This window comes from Rattus norvegicus, chromosome 7 (genome assembly GCF_021556685.1).
Source record: "Rattus norvegicus strain SHRSP/BbbUtx chromosome 7, alternate assembly SHRSP_T2T, whole genome shotgun sequence".
Taxonomy (NCBI): domain Eukaryota; kingdom Metazoa; phylum Chordata; class Mammalia; order Rodentia; family Muridae; genus Rattus; species Rattus norvegicus.
The window spans coordinates 15498363-15526021 of record NC_141540.1 but is presented as its reverse complement, the minus strand read 5'-3'; the positions used below and the strand labels follow the sequence as shown (position 1 = coordinate 15526021).

Genomic DNA, 27659 nt, shown 5'->3' with positions numbered 1-27659 from the left:
TTTCCCTAATTTCTTTCTCAGCCTGTTTAACCTTTGAGTAGAGGAAGGCTACTGATTCGTTCATGTTAATTTTATATCCAGCCACTTTGCTGAAGTTATTTATCATTCTTGGTCATTGTCTGGTGGAATTTTGGGGGTCACTTCATTATACTATCATATCATATGCAAATAGTGGTATTTTGAATTCGTTCTTCCCAATTTGTATACATTTGACCTATTTTTGTTGTCTGATTTCTCTGGCTAGGACTTAAAGTACTATATGGAATAAGTAGGCAGAGAGTGGGGAGCATTGTCTAGTCCCTGATTTCAGTAGGATTGCTTCAAGTTTCTCTCCATTTAGTTTGATGTTGGCTACTGGTTTGCTGTATATTGCTTTTACTATGTTTAGGTATGGGCCTTGACTTCCTGATCTCTCCAAGACTTTTAACATTAGGGGTGTTGAATTTTGTCAAATGCTCTCTCAGGATCTAATGTGATGATCTTGTGGTATTTTTAGTTTGAGTTTGGTTAGATAGTGGATTGTGTTGATGAATTTTTGGATATTGAACTATCCCTGCATCCCTGGGATGAAGCCTAATTGATCATGATGGCTGACTGTTTGTATGTGTTCTTAGATTCCGTTTGTGCAAATTTCATTTAATACATTTTCTTCTATATTCATAAGAGAAATTGATCTGAAGTTCTCTTTCTTTTGTGGGTCTTTGCATCATTTAAATATAAGTGCAATTGTGTCTTCATAGAAAGAATTGGGTAGTGTTCCTTCTGTGTCTATTTTGTAAAATAGTTTGGACACTGTTGGTATTAGGTTTTCTGTGAAGGTCTGATAGATTTCTGCACTAAATACATCTGGTCCTGTTGATTTTTGGTTGGGAGACTTTTAATCATTGCTTCTATTTCTATAGGAGTTATGGGACTAATAAAAATGGTTTATCTGATACTGATTTAACTTTGGTACCTGGTATCTATCTAGATAATTGTTCATTTCATCCAGATTTTCTAGTTTATTTTTTAACTCTAGGGTATTGTAGTAGTATCTGCTGATATTTTGTATTTCCTCAGTTTCTGCTGTTATGTCTCCCTTTTCATTTCTGGTTTTGGTAATTTGGATACATTCTCTGTTACCTCTGTCTAGTCTGGCTAAGGATTTATCTATCCTGTTGATTTTCTCAAGGAACCAGCTCCTGGTTTTGTTGATTCTTTGTATAGTCCTTTTTGTTTCAACTTAGTTGATTTCAGCCCGAACTTTGATTATTTCCTATCAAATTAAAACAACCAGTAAAATTCCTAATGTTGATAGCTATGGGTATATTGATGGGGCCCAAATAAACAACCAATTGTTGTTGTATCCAAAAGCACAGGTTTTTTTCCTCTATATGCATTAGAATCTTTTAAGTAAGGAACTCAGCCACCTCTGTAAATCCTATGGACCATTGAATCACATTTTCTGATATCAAAAACTGTTGCCCCTTGGGAGCACTTGGAGAAAATGTCTTCACTTTCACAAATAGTAAAAGACGTTTTGGGAAGTTTGAAAATAATATTATACTCTGGGTCTGTCTTCCATTTCAAATCCAGAAACAAATGTTCACCAACCAAATGTTTCACATGAATGTACTTCAGAAAGGGGTAAAGCTAAAATATAAGTGAAATCCTTTAATAAAGTTGGAGTCATAGAGCTATAACAGAACTACAAATATGAAGTTATTTCCTGAATGTAATTTATGATGTTAATACAGTTTCAAATCAAGTATGAATGGTGCTAAACAAAGAAAGGCTCAGGAGAAAATAACTGCTACCTGGTTTCTAAAATGCCTGTTTTTAGAGACTTTACATCACATTTCACATGTTACAATTCAATGAAAAAAATAGTACTGCCAGGGGAGTAACACAGTCCTAACGTTACTTGCCTGTGCCTTCAAATGGAGCTTTATTGAGAGTCATCTGTTGGAGAGTTTGGGCCACTGCATACACTGCTTTGTAAACATTATAACTCTCTTCAGTCATGTCCATTTCAAAAATATTCCCTGGCATCAATTCCAAAGAGGCATTGGGTAGATAGTTTTCAAAGATTTTACAACTAGAATCTAAAAATGAGCAATTGAAAAACCATTTCCATAAGTAATGGAGATAAAACTCTTCAGGGTACTTGTTAGGGGTGGCTTCCTGCATAAAATCTGTGAAACTAAAAATCTCCTCATGATGATGTGAAAAAGTCAGACACCCATGGAATAAATCTAGCATGTAATATTCATAAAAAAATTTGTCCACCCTGTTTTGAGTACATGATCCAAACTTTCCTTGTCATATATTTTTCCATAGAGTTATTATTTTTGTCAATAGAAAAGCAATGCCTGGGCTGGAGAGATGGCTCAGTGGTTAAGAGCATTGACTGCTCTTCCAGAGGTCCTGAGTTCAATTCCCAGCAACCACATGGTGGCTCACAGCCATCTGTAATGGGATCCGATGCCCTCTTCTGGTGTGTCTGAAGACAGCGACAGTGTACTTGTATATGATAAATAAATCTTTTTAAAAAAAAAAGAAAGGAAGAAAAGCAGTGTCTCCATAAATTACATCTACATTTGTTGATGATTCCAAAATATGTACAGACTAGGGAAACTGTAAGAATATAATGATTCCCCAAAGATGGACACCGTTTGTACAAAACCTATGCAGAAGCTATTTCTGTCCATTTCCTCTCTCAAGTCTCATAGAAACTTAGCAACGCTGTAGTCATCTGTGATGAAAAGTCCTACCCAGGTCCAGTTGAAATGATGCAGCAAAGAAGCAATGCCATGCATCAGAGATGTGTCTTTGGGACCACCTGGTACAGAGATGGAAACTGGATTCGGTCGGTCAGAAGATGATCAAAAGGCCCAAAAGTAAGCTAAAAGGAATATAGTATTTTAAACAGGAGAATAAGTATGGCAATAAAAAGTCTTATTGTTAAACAACAGACTGAAGTGATGGAGATAAAAACAGACTCAGTGCCTCTCACATTCACATCTGAATTCCTGAGAGATTCCCAAAAATTACTGAAGTACCTCAAGATTTCAAACTACTCTACACTCTTCATCCTTTTGTTCTGTATTTGAAAGTAAAATATATGCATGTGTCTTTGTTTTGTAGTTGCTCTTCTCTAGTGAAGTAATTAAAATTCCCCATTCTGTTTCACACACAGCTAAATGTGATAAAAGCTACATGGTCCCACATCACTCACCTGAGGAAATTTGTAAAGATGCAGCACTGTCCCTATAAGTTTAGAAGTTTCCCATGATATTCCAGTAAGTGCAGCAGCTGATTTGCTCTCTTTTCTACACCTATAATTAGGGATGAAGATGCTCAAATCGGTGAGCCAATAAAATAATCTTTTCAGAATATTCCATTCAAAATGCAGAAGATTATATACTTCAAATCCCAGAGAGGTATTTAGTAAATTTGGGAGTTTCTGTTAATCCCCTCGATGGCAAATATCAGGGCCAAAACATTTGTAAGTGAAGGGTGTTGGGTGTACCTGGAAGAGAACGGAGAACAAGAGACACGAAGGACGCCAAGACAAGAGTCTGATCAAGGCGACAATTTTATTTTTCTCCAAGGCTGAATTTATACCATAACATGGGTAACAGAGGGAGGGTGGAAATGTGAAACATTTACGCAGGCCAAGGACACAGTATTCGTGTGGTCAGGGAATCAGCTGATGTTGACAGGATGTTAGAAAGGTCACAGGTTTGTCATATTATTAGTCAGCAGGAGAACTTTATTTATTATTATTATTTATCTTGACCACCAGATTTGTATTAGTCTTCTGCAGCTGGCTGGGGATTTTCCATGAACCTAGTCATACTTAATTCTAACCAGAATAATAACATTAATAATGGAGGGCTTCAAGGACATCGCTCCCAACATCTCCCCCTTCCTTATAGTCAAATGAAAAGGTGACCAAATGGCCATGCTGTCCTGAAATGAGCCCCTCGGGAACTGCGTCTATCTTAAGTTGGAGTGATATTTGTCACACAGCCAAGAGAATCTTATGGCCAGGGTCCATCATGGGATAAGGCAGCAGCTAATGGCAGCCCTCCTCTCTTAGGCCCTTTATTCGTGAATATATCATTCTTTTACCCGTCGTTGACTGTCGAGCTCAGCACACAGGGGTGACAATTTGTTGATATTTCAGCAAAGACATCAGGACAACAGGCAGAAAAGAATGTTGGCCTCATTTGGCTGAAGGACAAAATGTTCTTGCCTGGACTGGGAGGAAATGTGTAGGTGAGCTTGGCCATCATCAAAGCATCCTCCATAGCTAGCCTACGATAATATGCCTGAATAGGTTTTGCTGCCCTATTATCTACCTGTTGTTTAATAAAGCTGGTTAAATGATTAAGTGTCCAAGGGCCAAAAGATATAAGCAAAAGAAGTCCTATTAGGGGACCCAACAGAAAAGGAAGCAGGGTGGACAACCAAGGGGAGGTGGAGAACCAGTTTTGATATAAGCTCTCAGCTTTTTCTCTTTCTCATTTACTCTTATCCAAGTCTTTTTTTTTTACTTTTATATCTCTCTTTAACCATATTCTAAGACACAGGAAGTATCCAAACACTGCCTTTCTCTTACAAGCTAGAATTCACTGTGATTGATCAAAGTTGGGAAATTAAAAGCTAAAAGCCAATCAGAAATAAGTATACTTGTTAGCATATACAGCTTATATAAAAGGGGGACCAGACAATTGTTCCTTCTGATTAACCTCTAACTCTTAAAGACAGTGTGGTTTAATATTAAAATATTCAGATATACTTAAAACTCCGCTCTACTTTGGATAGATGTGGAAGTTTAAAAATTGAATGAATTTATATGATTGTAAATGTTTACCATGAAATATCACAGAAGGGATGCCACCAGGCAGGGAATTACAATATTTTTCAACTTTATTAACTTGAGTATTTCTTTTTTTTTGAATGTACAACTGTCTTTATTCAAAAATACAAATAATTTTTCTGTAGACATGAACAATGACAGCAGAAAACAATTATATATTGTCAAAAGAAGCAATAAATGATGGTGGTTATAGTGATCAGTCACCCAGCCCCTCTCTTCAGTCATTTTCTTCAGGTGACTTCTCTGAAGTCTATTGATAAGGAACCTTCTTTGAGCTTCCTGTCATAGATAAGGACAAAGGACTACTTTAGGAATTAGAACATGACACTTCTCATACCTCTTTCATTCCATTCGCTGTGCTGATTCCAGGTCCTTTTCTTCTTTAGGAATTCTGTTACTACAGTTTCAGCTGTAGTTACCAGTAAGGCCATCTCAACAGCATCCAGTAAAGTAGTTCTAACAACCTTTGTTGGATCAATGATTTCTCCTTTCGACATGTTCACAAAATCTCTGAGCATAGCATCATGCCAATGTCTGAGGAGCTATGCAAAATTTTCTCAACTATCAATGATCCTTCAACACAGTCATTCTTAATAGTCATGGAAGGAGATTTTGAGTGCTTCTTTAATAAATTATATACCTATTTCCTGATCTTTATTATCATGCTTTAATAAGTCTAGGGCTGGTATGACTACAAGACAGGACAACCCCTCCTAGAATATTGCCTTCTTGTAGCATCAAGAGCATCTATAACTCTGTCTTTCTTCTCATTCACTTCAACATCACATATCCCCTGAGCCTTCAGGACAGCTACACCATCTGAAAGTTAGCCAGTTTCTCATTCAGCCTTTCCTTTACATACTCACTAGTTGTGATGTCCAGCTGCTCAGTGATTTCTTGAATACATTTTTCAACTTGAGTTTGTCACCAAGTTCAAAAGCTTGTCATCATCTTTGGTTAAGACATGATCCTTCAACACATGCATTCTTTTTCTTAAGACATGGGCTTGAACATCTTCAAGATATAGTTTCCACCCTTCTTCTTGAAATACCATACCACCAGAAACAATAGCCATATGGTTCTCCCTATTGTCTCCAAACCCTAGAGCTCTGATGACTACAACCTGAGGTGCATGTTCAAAACCAGGGAACTTATAGCTTTTCCATCATCATCTTCAGCAATTATGACCAAGGACTTCCAATAAGCATTGCCAATTTCAAGAGAAGGTACAATGAATGGGACACTAGAAATTTTCTTTTCACTCAACAAAAAATAGGCATCTTGGAGTTCACATCTGTCATCTTTTGATGTGTCATTAAAATATGGAAAAATATCTTTCATCAAACTTCATGCTTCACCAATTTCTAACTCATTATTCAGGGGTTTTCCATTCTTTACTGTGATGACACTCTTTCTTCCAATCTCTTTCATTGTTTCAGAAATTTTATTTACAATATCTGTCTCCATTTTCAGGAACTGTAACAACCTGAACAAGTTCCTCAGGAGATGTCACAGGTTTAGATTGTATTTTAAGTTAGGCAATTACAGTATCATCAACCAACATAATCTCTCCAGATTTCTACTGGATTGACCCCCTTTGCTGACCTTCTCAAAGCCCTCCATGGCTGTAGAACATGCTAGAACAGCAGCAGTGGTAGTGTGATCCCCAGACTCTTCATGTGTATTTTTGGTAACATTTTGAACAAGTTTAGTTCCAATATTTTTGAACTTATTCTTTAAATTAATTAACTTTGCAATCAGGACCCCATCTTCTATTACTCTGAAACTCCCTAAGTTTACTCAATAGTTACTGTCCTTCCCTGTGGACCAATTTTTTTTATCATTTTTTTTATTAACTTGAGTATTTCTTATATACATTTCGAGTGTTATTCCCTTTCCCGGTTTCCGGGCAAACATCCCCCTCCCCCCTCCCCTTCCTTATGGGTGTTCCCCTCCCAACCCTCCCCGCATTGCTGCCCTCCCCCCAACAGTCTAGTTCACTGGGGGTTCAGTCTTAGCAGGACCCAGGGCTTCCCCTTCCACTGGTGCTCTTACTAGGATATTCATTGCTACCTATGAGGTCAGAGTCCAGGGTCAGTCCATGTATAGTCTTTAGGTAGTGGCTTAGTCCCTGGAAGCTCTGGTTGCTTGGCATTGTTCTGAACCCCATTTTTATAGGGTTATTTGTCTCCCTGCAGTCTAACTTCTTGAGTTCTTTGTATATTTTGGACATAACCCTCTATCAGATGTAGGATTGGTAAAGATCTTTTCCCAATCTGTTGGGTGCCATTTTGTCCTAACAAGAGTGTCTTTACCTTACAGAAGCTTTGCAGTTTTATGAGATCCCATTTGTCGATTCTTGATCTTAGAGCATAAGCCATTGGTGTTTTCTTCAGGAACTTTTCTCCAGTGCCCATGTGTTTCAGATGCTTCCCCACTTTTTCTTCTATTAGTTTGAGTGTATCTGGTTTGATGTGGAGGTCCTTGATCCCCTTGGACTTAAGCTTTCTACAGGGTGATAAGCATGGATCGATCTGCATTCTTCTACATGCTGACCTCCAGTTGAACCAGCACCATTTGCTGAAAATGCTATCTTTTTTCCATTGGATGGTTTTGCCTCCTTTGTCAAAAATCAAGTGACCATGGGTGGGTGGGTTCATTTCTGGGTCTTCAATTCTATTCCACAGGTCTATCTGTCTGTCTCTGTACCAATACCATGCAGTTTTTATCACTATTGCTCTGTAATACTGCTTGAGTACAGGGATAGTGATTCCCCCGGAAGTCCTTTTATTGTTGAGGATAGTTTTAGTTATCCTGGGTTTTTTGTTATTCCTGATGATTTTGCAAATTGTTCTGTCTTACTCTATGAAGAATTGGATTGGTATTTTGATGGGGATTGCATTGAATCTGTAGATCACTTTTAGTAAAATGGCTATTTTTATTATATTAATCCTGCCAATCCATGAGCATGGGAGACCTTTCCATCTTCTGAGATCTTCTTCAATTGCTTTCTTTAGAGGCTTGAAGTTCTTATCACACAGATCTTTCACTTGCTTTGTTAAAGTCACACCAAGGTATTTTATATTAATTGGGACTATTATGAAGGGTGACGTTTCCCATTTTGTTTCTCGGCTTGTTTCTCTTTTGTGTAGAGGAAGGCTACTGATTTATTTGAGTTAATTTTATACCCAGACACTTTGCTGTAGCTGTTTATCAGCTTTAGTAGTTCTCTGGTGAAACTTTTGGGATCATTTAAATATACTATCATATCATCTGCAAATAGTGATATGTTGACTTCTTCTTTGCCAATATGTATCCCCTTTGATCTCCTTTCCTTGTCTGATTGCTCTGGCAAGGACTTCGAGAACTATATTGAATAAGTAGGGATAGAGTGGGCAGCCTTGTCTAGTCCCTGATTTTAGTGGGATTGCTTCAAGTTTCTCTCCATTTAGTTTAACATTAGCTACTGGTTTGCTGTATATGGCTTTTACTATGTTTAGGTATGGACCTTGAATTCCTGTTCTTTCCAGGACTTTTAACATGAAGGGGTATTGAATTTTGTCAAATGCTTTCTCAGCATCTAATGAAATGATCATGTATATTTTATCTTTCAGTTTGTTTATATAGTGGATTAAATTGATGGTTTTCTGTATATTAAACCATCCCTGCATACCTGGAATGAAGCCTATTTGATCATGATGTATGATTGTTTTGATGTGCTCTTGGAATCGGTTTGTCAAAATTTTATTGAGTATTTTTGCATCGATATTCATAAGGGAAATTGGTCTGAAGTTCTCTTTCTTTGTTGGGTTTTTGTGTGGTTTAGGTAAAAGAGTAATTGTGGCTTCATAGAAGCAATTCGGTAGCACTCCATTTATTTCCATTTTGTGGAATAGTTTGGATAGTATTGGTATGAGGTCTTCTATGAAGGTCTGGTAGAATTCTGCACTGAACCCATCTGGACCTGGGCTCTTTTTGGTTGGGAGACCTTTAATGAGTGCTTCTATTTCCTTAGGACTTGGGGTTCTTTAAATGTTTTGCCTGTTCCTGATTTAACTTCAGTACCTGGTATCTGTCTAGGAAATTGTCCATTTCCTCCAGATTATCAAGTTTTGTTGAATATAGGCTTTTGTAGTAGGACCTGATGATTTTATCCTATTTTTCAGGATCTCTGATTCTGTAGTTATGTCTCCCTTTTCATTTCTGATTTTGTTAATTTGGACACACTCTCTGTGTCCTCTGGTTAGTGTGACTAAGGGTTTATCTATCTTGTTGATTTTCTCAAAGAACCAACTTTTGGTTCTGTTGATTCTTTCTATGGTACTTTTTGTTTCTACTTGGTTGATTTCAGCTCGGAGTTTGATTATTTCCTGCCTTCTACTCCTCCTGGGTGTGTTTGCTTCTTTTTGTTCTAGAGCTTTTAGGTGTGCTGTCAAGCTGGTGACATATGCTCCTGTTTCTTTCTGCAGGCACTCAGAGCTATGAGTTTTCCTCTGAGCACAGCTTTCATTGTGTCCCATAAGTTTGGGTATGTTGTACCTTCATTTTCATTAAATTCTAAGAAGTCTTTAATTTCTTTCTTTATTTCTTCCTTGACCAGGTTATCATTGAGTAGAGCATTGTTTGACTTCCATGTATATGTGGGCGTTCTTCCCTTATTGTTATTGAAGACCAGCTTTAGCCCAGGGTGGTCTGATAGGACGGGTGGGATTATTTCTATCTTTCTGTATCTGTTGAGGCCTGTTTTATGACTGATTTTATGGTCAATTTTGGAGAAAGTACCATGAGGTGGTGAGAAGAATGTATATCCGTTTGTTTCAGGATAGAATGTTCTATAAATATCTGTTAAGTCCATTTGGTTCATGACTTCTCTTAGTCTGCATATGTCTCTGTTTAATTTCTGTTTCTATGACCTGTCCATTGGTGAGAGTGGGGTGTTGAAATCTCCTACTATTATTGTGTGAGGTGCAATGTGTGCTTTGAGCTTTAGTAAGGTTTCTTTTATGTATGTAGTGCCCTTGTATTTGGGACATAGATATTTAGGATTGAGAATTCATCTTGGTGGATTTTTCCTTTCATGAATATGAAGTGTCCTTCCTTATCTTTTTTGATGACTTTTAGTTGAAAATCGATTTCATTCGGTATTAGAATGGCTACTCTAGCTTGCTTCTTCAAACCATTTGCTTGGAAAGTTGTTTTCCAGCCTTTCACTCTGAGGTAGTGTCTGTCTTTGTCTCTGAGGTGTTTCCTGTAGGCAGCAGAATACAGGGTCCTCATTGCGTATCCAGTTTTTTTTTTTAAGATTTATTCATTTATTCTATATAAGTACACTGTAGCTGTCTTCAGACACACCAGAAGAGGGAATCAGATCTCATTACAGATGGTTGTGAGCCACCATATGGTTGCTGGGTTTTGAACTCAGGACCTCTGGAAGAACAGTCAGTGCTCTTAACCACTGAGCCATCTCTCAAGCCCCGCGTATCCAGTTTTAATCTATGTCTTTTTATTGGGGAGTTGAATCCATTGGTGTTGAGAGATATAAAGGAGTAGTGATTGTTGCTTCCTGTTATATTCATATTTTGATGTGAGATTATGTTTGTGTGCTTTTCTTCTCTTTGCTTTGTTGCCAAGACAATTAGTTTCTTGCTTTTTCTAGGGTGTAGCTTGCCTTCTTATGTTCGGCTTTACCATTTATTATCTTTTGTAGGGCTGGATTTGTAGAAAGATATTGTGTAAATTTGGTTTTGTCATGGACTATCTTGGTTTCTCCATCCATGTTAAATGTGAGGTTTGCTGGATACAGTAACCTGGTTTGGCATTTGTGTTCTCTTAGGGTCTCTATGACATCTGTCCAGGATATTCTGGCTTTCATAGTCTCTGGTGAGAAGTCTGGTGTGATTCTGATAGGACTGCTATTATATGTTACTTGACCTTTAATATTCTTTCTTTGTTTTGTGCATTTGGTGTTTTGACTATTATGTGACGGGAGAAGTTTCTCTTCTGGTCCAATCTATTTGGAGTTCTGTCGGCTTCTTGTATGTTTATGGGCATCTCTTTCTTTGAGTTAGGGAACTTTTCTTCTATGATTTTGTTGAAGATATTTACTGGTCCTTTGAGCTGGGAGTCTTCACTCTCTTCTATACCTATTATCCTTATTTTTGATCTTCTCATTGAGTCCTGGATTTCCTGTATGTTTTGGACCAGTAGCTTTTTCTGTTTTACATTATCTTTAACAGTTTTGTCGATTATTTCTATGGAATCTTCTGCTCCTGAAATTCTCTCTTCTATCTCTTGTATTCTATTGGTGATGCTTGTATCTATGGCTCCTTGTCTCTTCCTTTGGTTTTCTATATCCAGGGTTGTTTCCCTTTGTGCTTTCTTTATTGCTTCTATTTCCATTTTTAATTCCTTCACCTGTTTGATTGTGTTTTCCTGTAATTATTTCAGGGATTTTTGTGTTTCCTCTCTATAGGTTTCTACTCTTTTATTCATGTTTTCCTGCATTTCTCTAAGGGAGTTCTTTATGTCTTTCTTGAAGTCCTCCATCATCATGATCAAATGTGATTTAAAATGAAGATCTTGCTTTTCTGTGTGTTTGGATATTCAGTGTTTGCTTTGGTGGGAGAATTGGGCTCTGATGATGCCATGTATTCTTGGGTTTTGTTACTTGGCTTTCTGAGCTTGCTTCTCACCATCAGGTTGTCTCTGGTGTTGCCTTGTTCTGCTATTTCTGACAGTGGTTAGACCATCTTATAGGCCTGTGTGTCAGGAGTGCTGTAGACCTGTTTTCCTGTTTTCTTTCAGCCAGTTATGTGAACAGAGTTTTCTGCTTTTTGTTGTGTAGCCTTTCCTGTCTACTGGTCTTCAGCTGTTCCTGTGGGCGTGTTTCCTGAGTCTACCAGGCAGGTCACTTAGAGCAGAAAAGTTGGTCTTACCTGTGATTCCGTGGCTGAAGTTGCTCTTGGGGGACTCTGCTTCAACTCAGATAGGGCAGCAACCAGAAGGGCCTGCCCCGCCTTTTCTCGACCCCTGTGCACAGGGGTCCCAGATGGCGTTAGGTGTTTTCCTCTAGATTCAGAAATGTGGGCAGAGTGTAGTCTCTTCTGGCTTCCCAGGCATGTCTGCCCCTCTGAAGGTTTAGCTCTCCCTCCCACGGGATTTGGGTTCAGGGAGCTGTTGATCGGGTCCCTTCAGATTCAGATGGTGTCTGGACCACAGGGGACCTGCTGCTTGACTGCACCTATCTTCCTGTTCCAGGAAAGTTGATTTTAAAAACCTTAAGTGACATACCTTAACTTATATTATCTTTTTTAAAAAGACAGACTCAAATTGCTATTTTCTCACATGATCTGAGAGTGATGGTGCAATTCCGGAATTTCATCACTTGAAAGGTGCATGTTTAAGGTCTTTTGTGGCTACAGGTTAAATTGACATAAAAACTTGAGGAACTTGACCAGAATCTGTCATAAAATGGCATTTTATTTAAGGTTCAGTGGACCAGTGATGCCCAAGCAATGAACGGGGTCTAAAATGATCACCCAGTATTCTCTACCACCAAAATGAAAACGGATCAACTTAAACCAATATACTGAAGTAAGTGGATGAGAAGGGCATGCTGTGAGAGGAACCAGCTAGTTGGCTGAAAGAGTAAAGGCACTTGCAACCAAGCCTGAGGCCCTGAGGTCTATACTCAGGATAGAAGGTATTACTTCAACTTTAATGCTTCTAAACTCTGTGGCATGTATCTTTTCACACATTTCAATAGCCTAATTTCTTTCATAAAGAAAACTGAAAACAAAATAAAAAACAGAAAGGGACCAAAACTAAAAAGATCTAGCAAAATACCTAACTACATCCAACCATTGTCCAAAATAGAACCCTGTCCCCCACACCGCCAGAATGACAATGGGAAGCAAAGGTTTACAGTTAACTTCCTACAACTTATCCAGTGATCTCTGCACAGCTTCCAAAAACAGGAAGAAATGAAGAGTTTTACATGGAAATTACCCCCTGGGCATTTCTGCTGCATCAAACCACTAACTCTACTATGAATACCTAGAGAAAGAAAGAAAGAAAGAAGAAAGGAGGATAGACAAAAACAATTAAAACATACGGCATGTGCAAGGTCTGTCTCTGTACTATGGACTCTGCCTCAGGCCTGCTCAGGCTGTGCTTACACAGCATCCAGATTGAAGCCTGAGTGTTTTATGGTCATCAAATTTACTGAGTTCCTTTGGGACAGGAAGAGTTTGTTGTGGGCACTTCTCACGTCTGAAGATCTGAGACCTCAAGATAAGACTGTTCTCCACACACCTGGGAAGTGACTTCCTTGGGGACTAAGGTGCTAGAAGCCATCAATAACATATGCTGCTGTCCTGTGACATTTATGTGTGCTTCTGTAATCTTCACACAGGTACCATGTAGATGATAACCACATGTGACCAATGTCTTATCATGATGTACAGATATGACAGGTGCCAGAGGGCTTAGCTTCACCCCTTCCATCTCTCAGACCCACTCAACAGTCCTGAGACCACCAAGCATCATCAACATGCAGAGCTGCCTTATTGTTGTGGTTTGCCCTGGAGTTATTTGTATTTTGATGCTAATTCCTCTGCCCCAAGGATGGCTCAGGTGACCTTATCAGAACCTTCTCCCATTTAATTTGTAAAATAAAGGCAAGAGCTTGTGATTTGGGCAGAGGAAGGGAAGTTGGAAAGGAGGAGGGGAGGAGTCATTGGAGGACAGAGAGTGAAAGACCCCCAGAGCGGGGAGACCCTCACTCAAGTCTTGGTATGATGTGACTCCCCCAAGAACTCAGGTAAGACCATCCTTGCTGTAAAAACATGAGGTTTATTGATAGGAACCAGTGCACTGGGGTCGAGACTCGTATCCCACATAGGGGCAGAGAAGTTTGACCCTGAGTGGCTGGGAGAAGGGGAATTTAAAGGAAGAAACCACAACCTAAGGGGGTAGGGATGGCGTTATTGGAAAATGTTGAGAATACCAGTGAAAAAAAATCACAAAGAGAAACTCCCTGTTTCTCAAGATTGTTTAAGTTTATGGTCTGCCAGTTCCTGGGAGAAGCTTCCTACTTCTCATGATTGTTCTCTAAGATTTTAATCTAACTTTATGGTCAGCTAGTTCTTGGGAGAGAATTGTTAAACCTGCTGGTGTAATTGTAGTTCCAGGGCTCGACCAGTTTCTTTCTTCTGCTCTAAACTTTTGTCTAGGGGGGCAAAACTTCCACCTTTCAAGAGGAGAGAGGAGTCAGAGGAGGAGAAAGGAGCCTGAGACATGGCATAGAAAAGGTGCAAGTTATGAGGAGTTTCAGAGCTGGAGAATAGGATAGTGTAGTGGTAGATCTGCCCAATCTAGGCGCTAGCTTGTATTCATATTAATTGAGTTGCATTTTCTTTGTGCGGGCCTATTCGGGTTGGAGAGGTTACTGCAACAAATTGGCGCCCAACCTATCCATTAGAACTCAACTAACCTGATAAAAGTTCGCTTCTCTCTCAGCCCCAGAATAGGGCTCTGGCAAAGATCTAGGCTGGAGTACTGGTGGATTGAAAGTTGATTGGGTCTGAAGGGTCTACAGAGAACTGCAGAGAGGCTCCCTGCAGTTCTCTAGCCCCAAACCCCAGACAGAGAGCTACAGCCAAGGGCAGCACCACGAATTGAAAAAAGGGACAGGAGAACCTAGAGCACAACTGCCTGTGAGGTAGTTTTCTGCCCCGCACATTGAACAGGATTCCTGAGATCAGCACACAAGCAAGCACTGCCAGCGGTAACCCAAAGAAGCCCCTCCCTGGGAACAAAGATTAGAGAGGACTGCACATGTTCTGAAGCAAACATCGGGGGGGGGGGGGTGGGAGAAAAAGGTACAAAGGGCTCCGGATCAGGTACTACTTTGGTGTAAAGAGAGATATATAACCTTTTGATACTTAAAGATGAGAAACACAATGAATATCTTTTGGGCCTTATGGAATGATATTTTGAATGGTCTGATGGTTGTGAATTTTGAGGAAATAGACACCTTATCATTTACCGGGATTGCAATATTCATTCTCTTGATTTACTATATCTTCTCAAAAGACAGGGCCCTAGACACCAAATTTCTGGCCTTAGAAAAGAAATTACAAGTAATGCTAGAAAAGAAATTTCTGAAATTTATAGATGAGTCTGAGCAACAGAGTTAAGCTTAAGACTTGGCAGCATGGCATAGAGGAAACATTAGAGCTAAAGGTTCAGGAATTCATAGCTCAAATTGAACAACAGAAAGAAGAGAATGGGCACTCAAGCGGCAGGTCCCCTGCAGTGCAGACACTTGAAGGGACCTGGTCAAAAGCTCCCTGCAACCAAATCCCGTGGGAGGGAGAGCTAAACCTTCAGAGGGGCAGACATGCCTGGGAAGCCAGAAGAGACTACACTCTGCCCACATTTCTGACTCCAGAGGAAAACACCTAATGCCATCTGGGACCCCAGTGCACCGGGGGGGGGGGCGAGAAAAGGTGGCACAGGCCCTCCTGGTTGCCGCCCTCACAGAGAGCTCAAAAGCAGGCCCCCAGGAGCAACTTCAGCCACGGAATCACAGGTAAGACCAAATTTTCTGCTCCAAGCAACCTGCCTAGTGGACTCAGGACACAGGCCCAAAGGAACAGCTGAAGACCAGTAGACAGGAAAGGCTACACAACAAAAAGCAGAAAACTCTGTTCACATAACTGGCTGAAAGAAAACAGGAAAACAGGTCTACAGCACTCCTGACACACAGGCCTATAAGATGGTCTAACCACTGTCAGAAATAGCAGAACAAGGCAACACCAGAGACAACCTGATGGTGAGAAGCAAGCTCAGAAAGCCAAGTAACAAAACCCAAGAATACATGGCATCATCAGAGCCCAATTCTCCCACCAAAGCAAACACTGAATATCCAAACACACAGAAAAGCAAGATCTTCATTTTAAATCACATTTGATCATGATGATGGAGGACTTCAAGAAAGACATAAAGAACTCCCTTAGAGAAATGCAGGAAAACATGAATAAAAGAGTAGAAACCTATAGAGAGGAAACACAAAAATCCCTGAAATAATTACAGGAAAACACAATCAAACAGGTGAAGGAATTAAAAATGGAAATAGAAGCAATAAAGAAAGCACAAAGGGAAACAACCCTGGATATAGAAAACCAAAGGAAGAGACAAGGAGCCATAGATACAAGCATCACCAATAGAATACAAGAGATAGAAGAGAGAATTTCAGGAGCAGAAGATTCCATAGAAATAATCGACAAAACTGTTAAAGATAATGTAAAACAGAAAAAGCTACTGGTCCAAAACATACAGGAAATCCAGGACTCAATGAGAAGATCAAAAATAAGGATAATAGGTATAGAAGAGAGTGAAGAGAAGTCCCACACCGGCGGATCCCGGACCGCAGCAGCTCTCTGCTCCCAAAACCCGTGGGAGAGAGACCTCACCGCCTGATCAGGTGGGCACTCCTGAGGCTGCAGAGCGGAGGAGACCACCAACACTGCCCACCCCTGCCCACATCCCTGGCCCAAGAGGCAACTGTATAAGGCCTCTGGGTTCCCGTAGGGGAGGGCCCGGGAGCGGCAGGACCCCTGCGCCTGAGACACTGCCGGAACCTGAAGGAAACAGACCGGATAAACAGTTCTCTGCACCCAAATCCCGTGGGAGGGAGAGCTGAACCTTCAGAGAGGCGGACACGCCTGGGAAACCAGAAGAGACTGCACTCTGTGCACATCCAGGCGCCAGAGGAAAACACCAAACGCCATCTGGAACCCTGGTGCACGGAGGCTCCCGGAAAGAACGGCGCAGATCTTCCCGGTTGCTGCCACAGCGGAGAGGACTTAGGCAGTACCCCACGAGCAAACTTGAGCCTTGGAACCACAGGTAGGACCAACTTTTCCCCTGCAAGAAACCTGCCTGGTGAACTCAAGACACAGGCCCACAGGAACAGCTGAAGACCTGTAGAGAGGAAAAACTACACGCCCGAAAGCAGAACACTCTGTCCCCATAACTGGCTGAAAGAAAACAGGAAAACAGGTCTACAGCACTCCTGACACACAGGTTATAGGACAGTCTAGCCACTGTCAGAAATAGCAGAACAAAGTAACACTAGAGATAATCTGATGGCGAGAGGCAAGCACAGGAACCCAAGCAACAGAAACCAAGACTACATGGCATCATCGGAGCCCAATTCTCCCACCAAAGCAAACACGGAATATCCAAACACACCAGAAAAGCAAGACCTAGTTTCAAAATCATATTTGATCATGATGCTGGAGGACTTCAAGAAAGACATAAAGAACTCCCTTAGAGAACAAGTAGAAGCCTACAGAGAGGAATCGCAAAAATCCCTGAAAGAATTCCAGGAAAACACAATCAAACAGTTGAAGGAATTAAAAATGGAAATAGAAGCAATCAAGAAAGAACACATGGAAACAACCCTGGACATAGAAAATCAAAAGAAAAGACAAGGAGCTGTAGATACAAGCTTCACCAACAGAATTCAAGAGATGGAAGAGAGAATCTCGGGAGCAGAAGATTCCATAGAAATCATTGACTCAACTGTCAAAGATAATGTAAAGCGGAAAAAGCTACTGTTCCAAAACATACAGGAAATCCAGGACTCAATGAGAAGATCAAACCTAAGGATAATAGGTATAGAAGAGAGTGAAGACTCCCAGCTCAAAGGACCAGTAAATATCTTCAACAAAATCATAGAAGAAAACTTCCCTAACCTAAAAAAAGAGATACCCATAGGCATACAAGAAGCCTACAGAACTCCAAATAGATTGGACCAGAAAAGAAACACCTCCCGTCACATAATTGTCAAAACACCAAACGCACAAAATAAAGAAAGAATATTAAAAGCAGTAAGGGAAAAAGGTCAAGTAACATATAAAGGCAGACCTATCAGAATCACACCAGACTTTTCGCCAGAAACTATGAAGGCCAGAAGATCCTGGACAGATGTCATACAGACCCTAAGAGAACACAAATGCCAGCCCAGGTTACTGTATCCTGCAAAACTCTCAATTAACATAGATGGAGAAACCAAGATATTCCATGACAAAACCATATTTACACAATATCTTTCTACAAGTCCAGCACTACAAAGGATAATAAAGGGTAAAGCCCAACATAAGGAGGCAAGCTATACCCTAGAAGCAAGAAACTAATCGTCTTGGCAACAAAACAAAGAGAATGAAAGCACACAAACATAACCTCACTTCCAAATATGAATATAACGGGAAGCAATAATCACTATTCCTTAATATCTCTCAATATCAATGGCCTCAACTCCCCAATAAAAAGACATAGATTAACAAACTGGATACGCAACGAGGACCCTGCATTCTGCTGCCTACAGGAAACACACCTCAGAGACAAAGACAGACATTACCTCAGAGTGAAAGGCTGGAAAACAATTTTCCAAGCAAATGGTCAGAAGAAGCAAGCTGGAGTAGCCATTCTAATATCAAATAAAATCAATTTTCAACTAAAAGTCATCAAAAAAGATAAGGAAGGACACTTCATATTCATCAAAGGAAAAATCCACCAAGATGAAGTCTCAATCCTAAATATCTATGCCCCAAATACAAGGGCACCTACATATGTAAAAGAAACCTTACTAAAGCTCAAAACACACATTGCACCTCACACAATAATAGTGGGAGATTTCAACACCCCACTCTCATCAATGGACAGATCATGGAAACAGAAATTAAACAGAGATGTAGACAGACTAAGAGAAGTCATGAGCCAAATGGACTTAACGGATATTTATAGAACATTCTATCCTAAAGCAAAAGGATATACCTTCTTCTCAGCTCCTCATGTTACTTTCTCCAAAATTGACCATATAATTGGTCAAAAAACGGGCCTCAACAGGTACAGAAAGATAGAAATAATCCCATGCGTGCTATCGGATCACCACGGCCTAAAACTGGTCTTCAATAACAATAAGGGAAGAATGCCCACATATACGTGGAAATTGAACAATGCTCTACTCAATGATAACCTGGTCAAGGAAGAAATAAAGAAAGAAATTAAAAACTTTTTAGAATTTAATGAAAATGAAGGTACAACATACCCAAACTTATGGGACACAATGAAAGCTGTGCTCAGAGGAAAACTCATAGCTCTGAGTGCCTGCAGAAAGAAACAGGAAAGAGCATATGTCAGCAGCTTGACAGCACACCTAAAAGCTCTAGAACAAAAAGAAGCAAATACACCCAGGAGGAGTAGAAGGCAGGAAATAATCAAACTCAGAGCTGAAATCAACCAAGTAGAAACAAAAAGGACCATAGAAAGAATCAACAGAACCAAAAGTTGGTTCTTTGAGAAAATCAACAAGATAGATAAACCCTTAGCCAGACTAACGAGAGGACACAGAGAGTGCGTCCAAATTAACAAAATCAGAAATGAAAAGGGAGACATAACTACAGATTCAGAGGAAATTCAAAAAATCATCAGATCTTACTATAAAAACCTGTATTTAACAAAACTTGAAAATCTTCAGGAAATGGACAATTTCCTAGACAGATACCAGGTATCGAAGTTAAATCAGGAACAGATAAACCAGTTAAACAACCCCATAACTCCTAAGGAAATAGAAGCAGTCATTAAAGGTCTCCCAACCAAAAAGAGCCCAGGTCCAGACGGGTTTAGTGCAGAATTCTATCAAACCTTCATAGAAGACCTTATACCAATATTATCCAAACTATTCCACAAAATTGAAACAGATGGAGCCCTACCGAATTCCTTCTATGAAGCCACAATTACTCTTATACCTAAACCACACAAAGACACAACAAAGAAAGAGAACTTCAGACCAATTTCCCTTATGAATATCGACGCAAAAATACTCAATAAAATTCTGGCAAACCGAATTCAAGAGCACATCAAAACAATCATCCACCATGATCAAGTAGGCTTCATCCCAGGCATGCAGGAATGGTTTAATATAAGGAAAACCATCAACGTGATCCATCATATAAACAAACTGAAAGAGCAGAACCACATGATCATTTCATTAGATGCTGAGAAAGCATTTGACAAAATTCAGCACCCCTTCATGATAAAAGTCCTGGAAAGAATAGGTATTCAAGGCCCATACCTAAACATAGTAAAAGCCATATACAGCAAACCAGTTGCTAACATTAAACTAAATGGAGAGAAACTTGAAGCAATCCCACCAAAATCAGGGACTAGACAAGGCTGCCCACTCTCTCCCTACTTATTCAATATAGTTCTTGAAGTTCTAGCCAGAGCAATCAGACAACAAAAGGAGATCAAGGGGATACAGATCGGAAAAGAAGAGGTCAAAATATCACTATTTGCAGACGACATGATAGTATATTTAAGTGATCCCAAAAGTTCCACCAGAGAACTACTAAAGCTGATAAACAACTTCAGCAAAGTGGCTGGGTATAAAATTAACTCAAATAAATCAGTTGCCTTCCTCTATACAAAAGAGAAACAAGCCGAGAAAGAAATTAGGAAACGATACCCTTCATAATAGACCCAAATAATATAAAGTACCTCGGTGTGACTTTAACCAAGCAAGTAAAAGATCTGTACAATAAGAACTTCAAGACACTGAGGAAAGAAATTGAAGAAGACCTCAGAAGATGGAAAGATCTCCCATGCTCATGGATTGGCAGGATTAATATAGTAAAAATGGCCATTTTACCAAAAGCAATCTACAGATTCAATGCAATCCCCATCAAAATACCAATCCAATTCTTCAAAGAGTTAGACAGAACAATTTGCAAATTCATCTGGAATAACAAAAAACCCAGGATAGCTAAAGCTATCCTCAACAATAAAAGGACTTCAGGGGGAATCACTATCCCTGAACTCAAGCAGTATTACAGAGCAATAGTGATAAAAACTGCATGGTATTGGTACAGAGACAGACAGATAGACCAATGGAATAGAATTGAAGACCCAGAAATGAACCCACACACCTACGGTCACTTGATTTTTGACAAAGGAGCCAAAACCATCCAATGGAAAAAAGATAGCATTTTCAGCAAATGGTGCTGGTTCAACTGGAGGGCAACATGTAGAAGAATGCAGATCGATCCATGCTTATCACCCTGTACAAAGCTTAAGTCCAAGTGGATCAAGGACCTCCACATCAAACCAGACACACTCAAACTAATAGAAGAAAAACTAGGGAAGCATCTGGAACACATGGGCACTGGAAAAAATTTCCTGAACAAAACACCAATGGCTTATGCTCTAAGATCAAGAATCGACAAATGGGATCTCATAAAACTGCAAAGCTTCTGTAAGGCAAAGGACACTGTGGTTAGGACAAAACGGCAACCAACAGATTGGGAAAAGATCTTTACCAATCCTATAACAGATAGAGGCCTTATATCCAAAATATACAAAGAACTCAAGAAGTTAGACCGCAGGGAAACAAATAACCCTATTAAAAAATGGGGTTCAGAGCTAAACAAAGAATTCACAGCTGAGGAATGCCGAATGGCTGAGAAACACCTAAAGAAATGTTCAACATCTTTAGTCATAAGGGAAATGCAAATCAAAACAACCCTGAGATTTCACCTCACACCAGTGAGAATGGCTAAGATCAAAAACTCAGGTGACAGCAGATGCTGGCGAGGATGTGGAGAAAGAGGAACACTCCTCCATTGTTGGTGGGATTGCAGACTGGTAAAACCATTCTGGAAATCAGTCTGGAGGTTCCTCAGAAAATTGGACATTGATCTGCCTGAGGATCCAGCCATACCTCTCTTGGGCATATACCCAAAAGATGCCTCAACATATAAAAGAGACACGTGCTCCACTATGTTCATCGCAGCCTTATTTATAATAGCCAGAAACTGGAAAGAACCCAGATGCCCTTCAACAGAGGAATGGATACAGAAAATGTGGTACATCTACACAATGGAATATTACTCAGCTATCAAAAACAACGAGTTTATGAAATTCGTAGGCAAATGTTTGGAACTGGAAAATATCATCCTGAGTGAGCTAACCCACTCACAGAAAGACATACATGGTATGCACTCATTGATAAGTGGCTATTAGCCCAAATGCTTGAATTACCCTAGATCCCTAGAACAAAGGAAACTCAAGACGGATGATCAAAATGTGAATGCTTCACTCCTTCTTTAAATGAGGAAAAAGAATACCCTTGGCAGGGAAGGGAGAGGCAAAGATTAAAACAGAGACTGAAGGAACACCCATTCAGAGCCTGCCCCACAGCTGGCCCATACATATACAGCCACCCAATTAGACAAGATGGATGAAGCAAAGAAGTGCAGACCGACAGGAGCCGGATGTAGATCGCTCCTGAGAGACACAGCCAGAATACAGCAAATACAGAGGCGAATGCCAGCAGCAAACCACTGAACTGAGAATAGGTCCCCCGTTGAAGGAATCAGAGAAAGAACTGGAAGAGCTTGAAGGTGCTCGAGACCCCAAAAGTACAACAATGTCAAGCAACCAGAGCTTCCAGGGACTAAGCCACTACCTAAAGACTATACATGGACTGACCCTGGACTCTGTCCCCATAGGTAGCAATGAATATCCTAGTAAGAGCACCAGTGGAAGGGGAAGCCCTGGGTCCTGCTAAGACTGAACCCCCAGTGAACTAGACTATGCGGGGAGGGTGGCAATGGGGGGAGGTTTGGGAGGGGAACACCCATAAGGAAGGGGAGGGGGGAGGGTGATGTTTGTCCGGAAACCGGGAAAGGGAATAACACTTGAAATGTATATAAGAAATACTCAAGTTAATAAAAAAAAAAAAAAAAAAAGAAGAGAGTGAAGACTCCCAGCTCAAAGGACCAGTAAATATCTTCAACAAAATCATAGAAGATAAGTTCCCTAACTCAAAGAAAGAGATGCCCATAAACATACAAGAAGCCGACAGAACTCCAAATAGATTGGACCAGAAGAGAAACTTCTCCCGTCACATAATAGTCAAAACACCAAATGCACAAAACAAAGAAAGAATATTAAAGGTCAAGTAACATATAATAGCAGTCCTATCAGAATCACACCAGACTTCTCACCAGAGACTATGAAAGCCAGAATATCCTGGACGACTGTCATAGAGACCCTAAGAGAACACAAATGCCAAACCAGGTTACTGTATCCAGCAAACCTCACAATTAACATGGATGGAGAAACCAAGATATTCCATGACAAAACCAAATTTACACAATATCTTTCTACAAATCCAGCCCTACAAAAGATAATAAATGGTAAAGCCCAACATAAGGAGGCAAGCTACACCCTAGAAAAAGCAAGAAACTAATTGTCTTGGCAACAAAGCAAAGAGAAGAAAAGCACACAAACATAATCTCACATCAAAATATGAATATAACAGGAAGCAACAATCACTACTCCTTTATATCTCTCAACACCAATGGATTCAACTCCCCAATAAAAAGACATAGATTAAAACTGGATACGCGGGGCTTGAGAGATGGCTCAGTGGTTAAGAGCACTGACTGTTCTTCCAGAGGTCCTGAGTTCAAAACCCAGCAACCATATGGTGGCTCACAACCATCTGTAATGAGATCTGATTCCCTCTTCTGGTGTGTCTGAAGACAGCTACAGTGTACTTATATAGAATAAATGAATAAATCTTAAAAAAAAAAACTGGATACGCAATGAGGACCCTGTATTCTGCTGCCTACAGGAAACACCTCAGAGACAAAGACAGACACTACCTCAGAGTGAAAGGCTGGAAAACAACTTTCCAAGCAAATGGTTTGAAGAAGCAAGCTAGAGTAGCCATTCTAATACCGAATGAAATCGATTTTCAACTAAAAGTCATCAAAAAAGATAAGGAAGGACACTTCATATTCATGAAAGGAAAAATCCACCAAGATGAACTCTCAATCATAAATATCTATGCCCCAAATACAAGGGCACTACATACATAAAAGAAACCTTACTAAAGCTCAAAGCACACATTGCACCTCACACAATAATAGTAGGAGATTTCAACACCCCACTCTCACCAATGGACAGGTCATAGAAACAGAAATTAAACAGAGACATATGCAGACTAAGAGAAGTCATGAACCAAATGGACTTAACAGATATTTATAGAACATTCTATCCTGAAACAAACGGATATACATTCTTCTCACCACCTCATGGTACTTTCTCCAAAATTGACCATAAAATCAGTCATAAAACCGGCCTCAACAGATACAGAAAGATAGAAATAATCCCACCCGTCCTATCAGACCACCCTGGGCTAAAGCTGGTCTTCAATAACAATAAGGGAAGAACGCCCACATATACATGGAAGTCAAACAATGCTCTACTCAATGATAACCTGGTCAAGGAAGAAATAAAGAAAGAAATTAAAGACTTCTTAGAATTTAATGAAAATGAAGGTACAACATACCCAAACTTATGGGACACAATGAAAGCTGTGCTCAGAGGAAAACTCATAGCTCTGAGTGCCTGCAGAAAGAAACAGGAGCATATGTCACCAGCTTGACAGCACACCTAAAAGCTCTAGAACAAAAAGAAGCAAACACACCCAGGAGGAGTAGAAGGCAGGAAATAATCAAACTCAGAGCTGAAATCAACCAAGTAGAAACAAAAAGGACCATAGAAAGAATCAACAGAACCAAAAGTTGGTTCTTTGAGAAAATCAACAAGATAGATAAACCCTTAGTCACACTAACCAGAGGACACAGAGAGTGTGTCCAAATTAACAAAATCAGAAATGAAAAGGGAGACATAACTACAGAATCAGAGATCCTGAAAAATAGGATAAAATCATCAGGTCCTACTACAAAAGCCTATATTCAACAAAACTTGATAATCTGGAGGAAATGGACAATTTCCTAGACAGATACCAGGTACTGAAGTTAAATCAGGAACAGGCGAAACATTTAAAGAACCCCAAGTCCTAAGGAAATAGAAGCACTCATTAAAGGTCTCCCAACCAAAAAGAGCCCAGGTCCAGATGGGTTCAGTGCAGAATTCTACCAGACCTTCATAGAAGACCTCATACCAATACTATCCAAACTATTCCACAAAATGGAAATAAATGGAGTGCTACCGAATTGCTTCTATGAAGCCACAATTACTCTTTTACCTAAACCACACAAAGACACAACAAAGAAAGAGAACTTCAGACCAATTTCCCTTATGAATATCGATGCAAAAATACTCAATAAAATTTTGACAAACCGATTCCAAGAGCACATCAAAACAATCATACATCATGATCAAATAGGCTTCATCCCAGGCATGCAGGGATGGTTTAATATACGGAAAACCATCAATTTAATCCACTATATAAACAAACTGAAAGATAAAATATACATGATCATTTCATTGGATGCTGAGAAAGCATTTGACAAAATTCAACACCCCTTCATGATAAAAGTTCTGGAAAGGATAGGAATTCAAGGTCCATACCTAAACATAGTAAACGCCATATACAGCAAACCAGTAGCTAATATTAAACTAAATGGAGAGAAACGTGAAGCAATCCCACTAAAATCAGGGACTCGACAAGGCTGCCCACTCTCTCCCTACTTATTCAATATAGTTCTCGAAGTCCTAGCCAGAGCAATCAGACAAGGAAAGGAGATCAAAGGGGATACATATTGGAAAAGAAGAAGTCAACATATCACTATTTGCAGATGATATGATAGTATATTTAAGTGATCCCAAAAGTTCCACCAGAGAACTACTAAAGCTGATAAACAGTTACAGCAAAGTGTCTGGGTATAAAATTAACTCAAATAAATCAGTAGCCTTCCTCTACACAAAAGAGAAACAAGCCAAGAAAGAAATTGGGAAACATCACCCTTCATAATAGTCCCAATTAATATAAAATACCTTGGTGTGACTTTAACAAAGCAAGTGAAAGATCTATATGATAAGAACTTCAAGTCTCTAAAGAAAGAAGGTGAAGAAGACCTCAGAAGATGGAAAGATCTCCCACGCTCATGGATTGGCAGGATTAATATTGTAAAAATGACCATTTTACCAAAAGTGATCTACAGATTCAATGCAATCCCCATCAAAATACCAATCCAATTCTTCAAAGAGTTAGACAGAAAAATTTGCAAATTCATCTGGAATAACAAAAAACCCAGGATAGTTAAAACTATCCTCAACAATAAAAGGACTTCCGGGGGAATCATTATCCCTGAACTCAAGCAGTATTACAGAGCAATAGTGATAAAAACTGCATGGTATTGGTACAAAGACAGACAGATAGACCAGTGGAATAGAATTGAAGACCCAGAAATGAACCCACACACCTATAATCACTTGATTTTGACAAAGGAGGCAAAACCATCCAATGGAAAAAGATAGCATTTTCAGCAAATGATGCTGCTTCAACTGGAGGTCAACATGTAGAAGAATGCAGATCAATCCATGCTTATCACCCTGTACAAAGCTAAAGTCCAAGTGGATCAAGGACCTCCACATCAAAGTAGATACACTCAAACTAATAGAAGAAAAAGACGGGAAGCATCTGAAACACATGGGCACTGGAGAAAATTTCCTGAACAAAACACCAGTGGCTTATGCTCTAAGATCAGGAATCAACAAATGGGATCTCATAAAACTGCAAAGCTTCTGTAAGGTAAAGGACACTGTTGTTAGGACAAAATGGCACCCAACAGATTGGGAAAAGATCTTTACCAATCCTACAACAGATAGAGGGCCTATATCCAAAATATACAAAGAACTCAAGAAGTTAGCCTGCAGGGAGACAAAAGACCCTATTAAGAAATGGGGTTCAGAATTAAACAAAGAATTCACAGCTGAGGAATGCCGAAAGACTGAGAAACACCAAAAGAAATGTTCAACATCTTTAGTCATAAGGGAAATGCAAATCAAAACAACCCTGAGATTTCACCTCACACCAGTGAGAATGGCTAAGATCAAAAACTCAGGTGCCAGCAGATGCTGGCGAGAATGTGGAGAAAGAGGAACACTCCTCCATTATTGGTGGGATTGCAGACTGGTTCAACCATTCTGGAAATCAGTCTGGAGGTTCCTCAGAAAATTGGACATTGAACTACCTGAGGGCCCAGCTATACCTCTCTTGGGCATATACCCAAAAGATGCCCCAACATATAACAAAGACACATGCTCCACTATGTTCATAGCAGCTTTATTTATAATAGCCAGAAGCTGGAAAGAACCCAGATGCCCTTCAACAGAGGAATGAATACAGAAAATGTGGTACATCTACACAATGGAATATTACTCAGCTATCAAAAACAATGACTTTATGAAATTCAGAGGCAAATGGATGGAACTGGAAAATATCATCCTGAATGAGGTATCCCAATCATAGAAAAACATACATGGTATGCACTCATTGATAAGTGGATATTAGCCCAAATGCTCCAATTACTCTAGATGCACAGAACACATGAAACTCAAGATGGATGACCAAAATGCAAATGCTTCACTCCTTCTTTAAAATGGGAACAAGAATACCCTTGGGAAGGAATAGGGAGGCAAAGTGTAGAACAGAGGCAGAAGGAACAACCATTCAGAGCCTGCCCCACATGTGGCCCATACATATACAGCCACCAAACCAGATAAGATGGATGAAGCAAAGAATTGCAGGCTGACAGGAACCGGATGTAGATCTCTCCTGAGAGACACAGCCAGAATACAGCAAATACATAGGCAAATGCCAGCAGCAAACCACTGAACTGAGAACAGGACCCCTGTTGAAGGAATCTTAGAAAGGACTGAAAGAGTTTGAAGGGACTTGAGA

General features: G+C 39.8%; 1 protein-coding gene and 1 pseudogene across 2 annotated transcripts in view; both read right to left on the bottom strand.

Moving 5' to 3' along the window:
• Positions 1-3317, bottom strand: part of Vom2r53 (vomeronasal 2 receptor, 53) — a 41103-nt gene extending 37786 nt beyond the window's left edge. The window contains exons 1-2 of one of the 2 annotated variants that reach the window (XM_087555940.1): positions 3218-3317; positions 2754-2884 (exon numbers count right to left, since the gene is read on the bottom strand). In XM_087555940.1, coding sequence (XP_087412066.1) covers positions 2754-2798 — 45 coding nt within the window. In that variant the 5' untranslated portion in view covers positions 2799-2884; positions 3218-3317. Of the gene's footprint in view, positions 1-2753; positions 2885-3217 lie in introns of those variants that run through there. The other variant, XM_087555939.1, reaches the window with a different exon arrangement.
• A 1864-nt stretch (positions 3318-5181) lies between these two features.
• LOC103694900 (60 kDa heat shock protein, mitochondrial pseudogene) lies at positions 5182-6711 on the bottom strand (annotated as a pseudogene).
• Positions 6712-27659: the final 20948 nt, after the last annotated feature.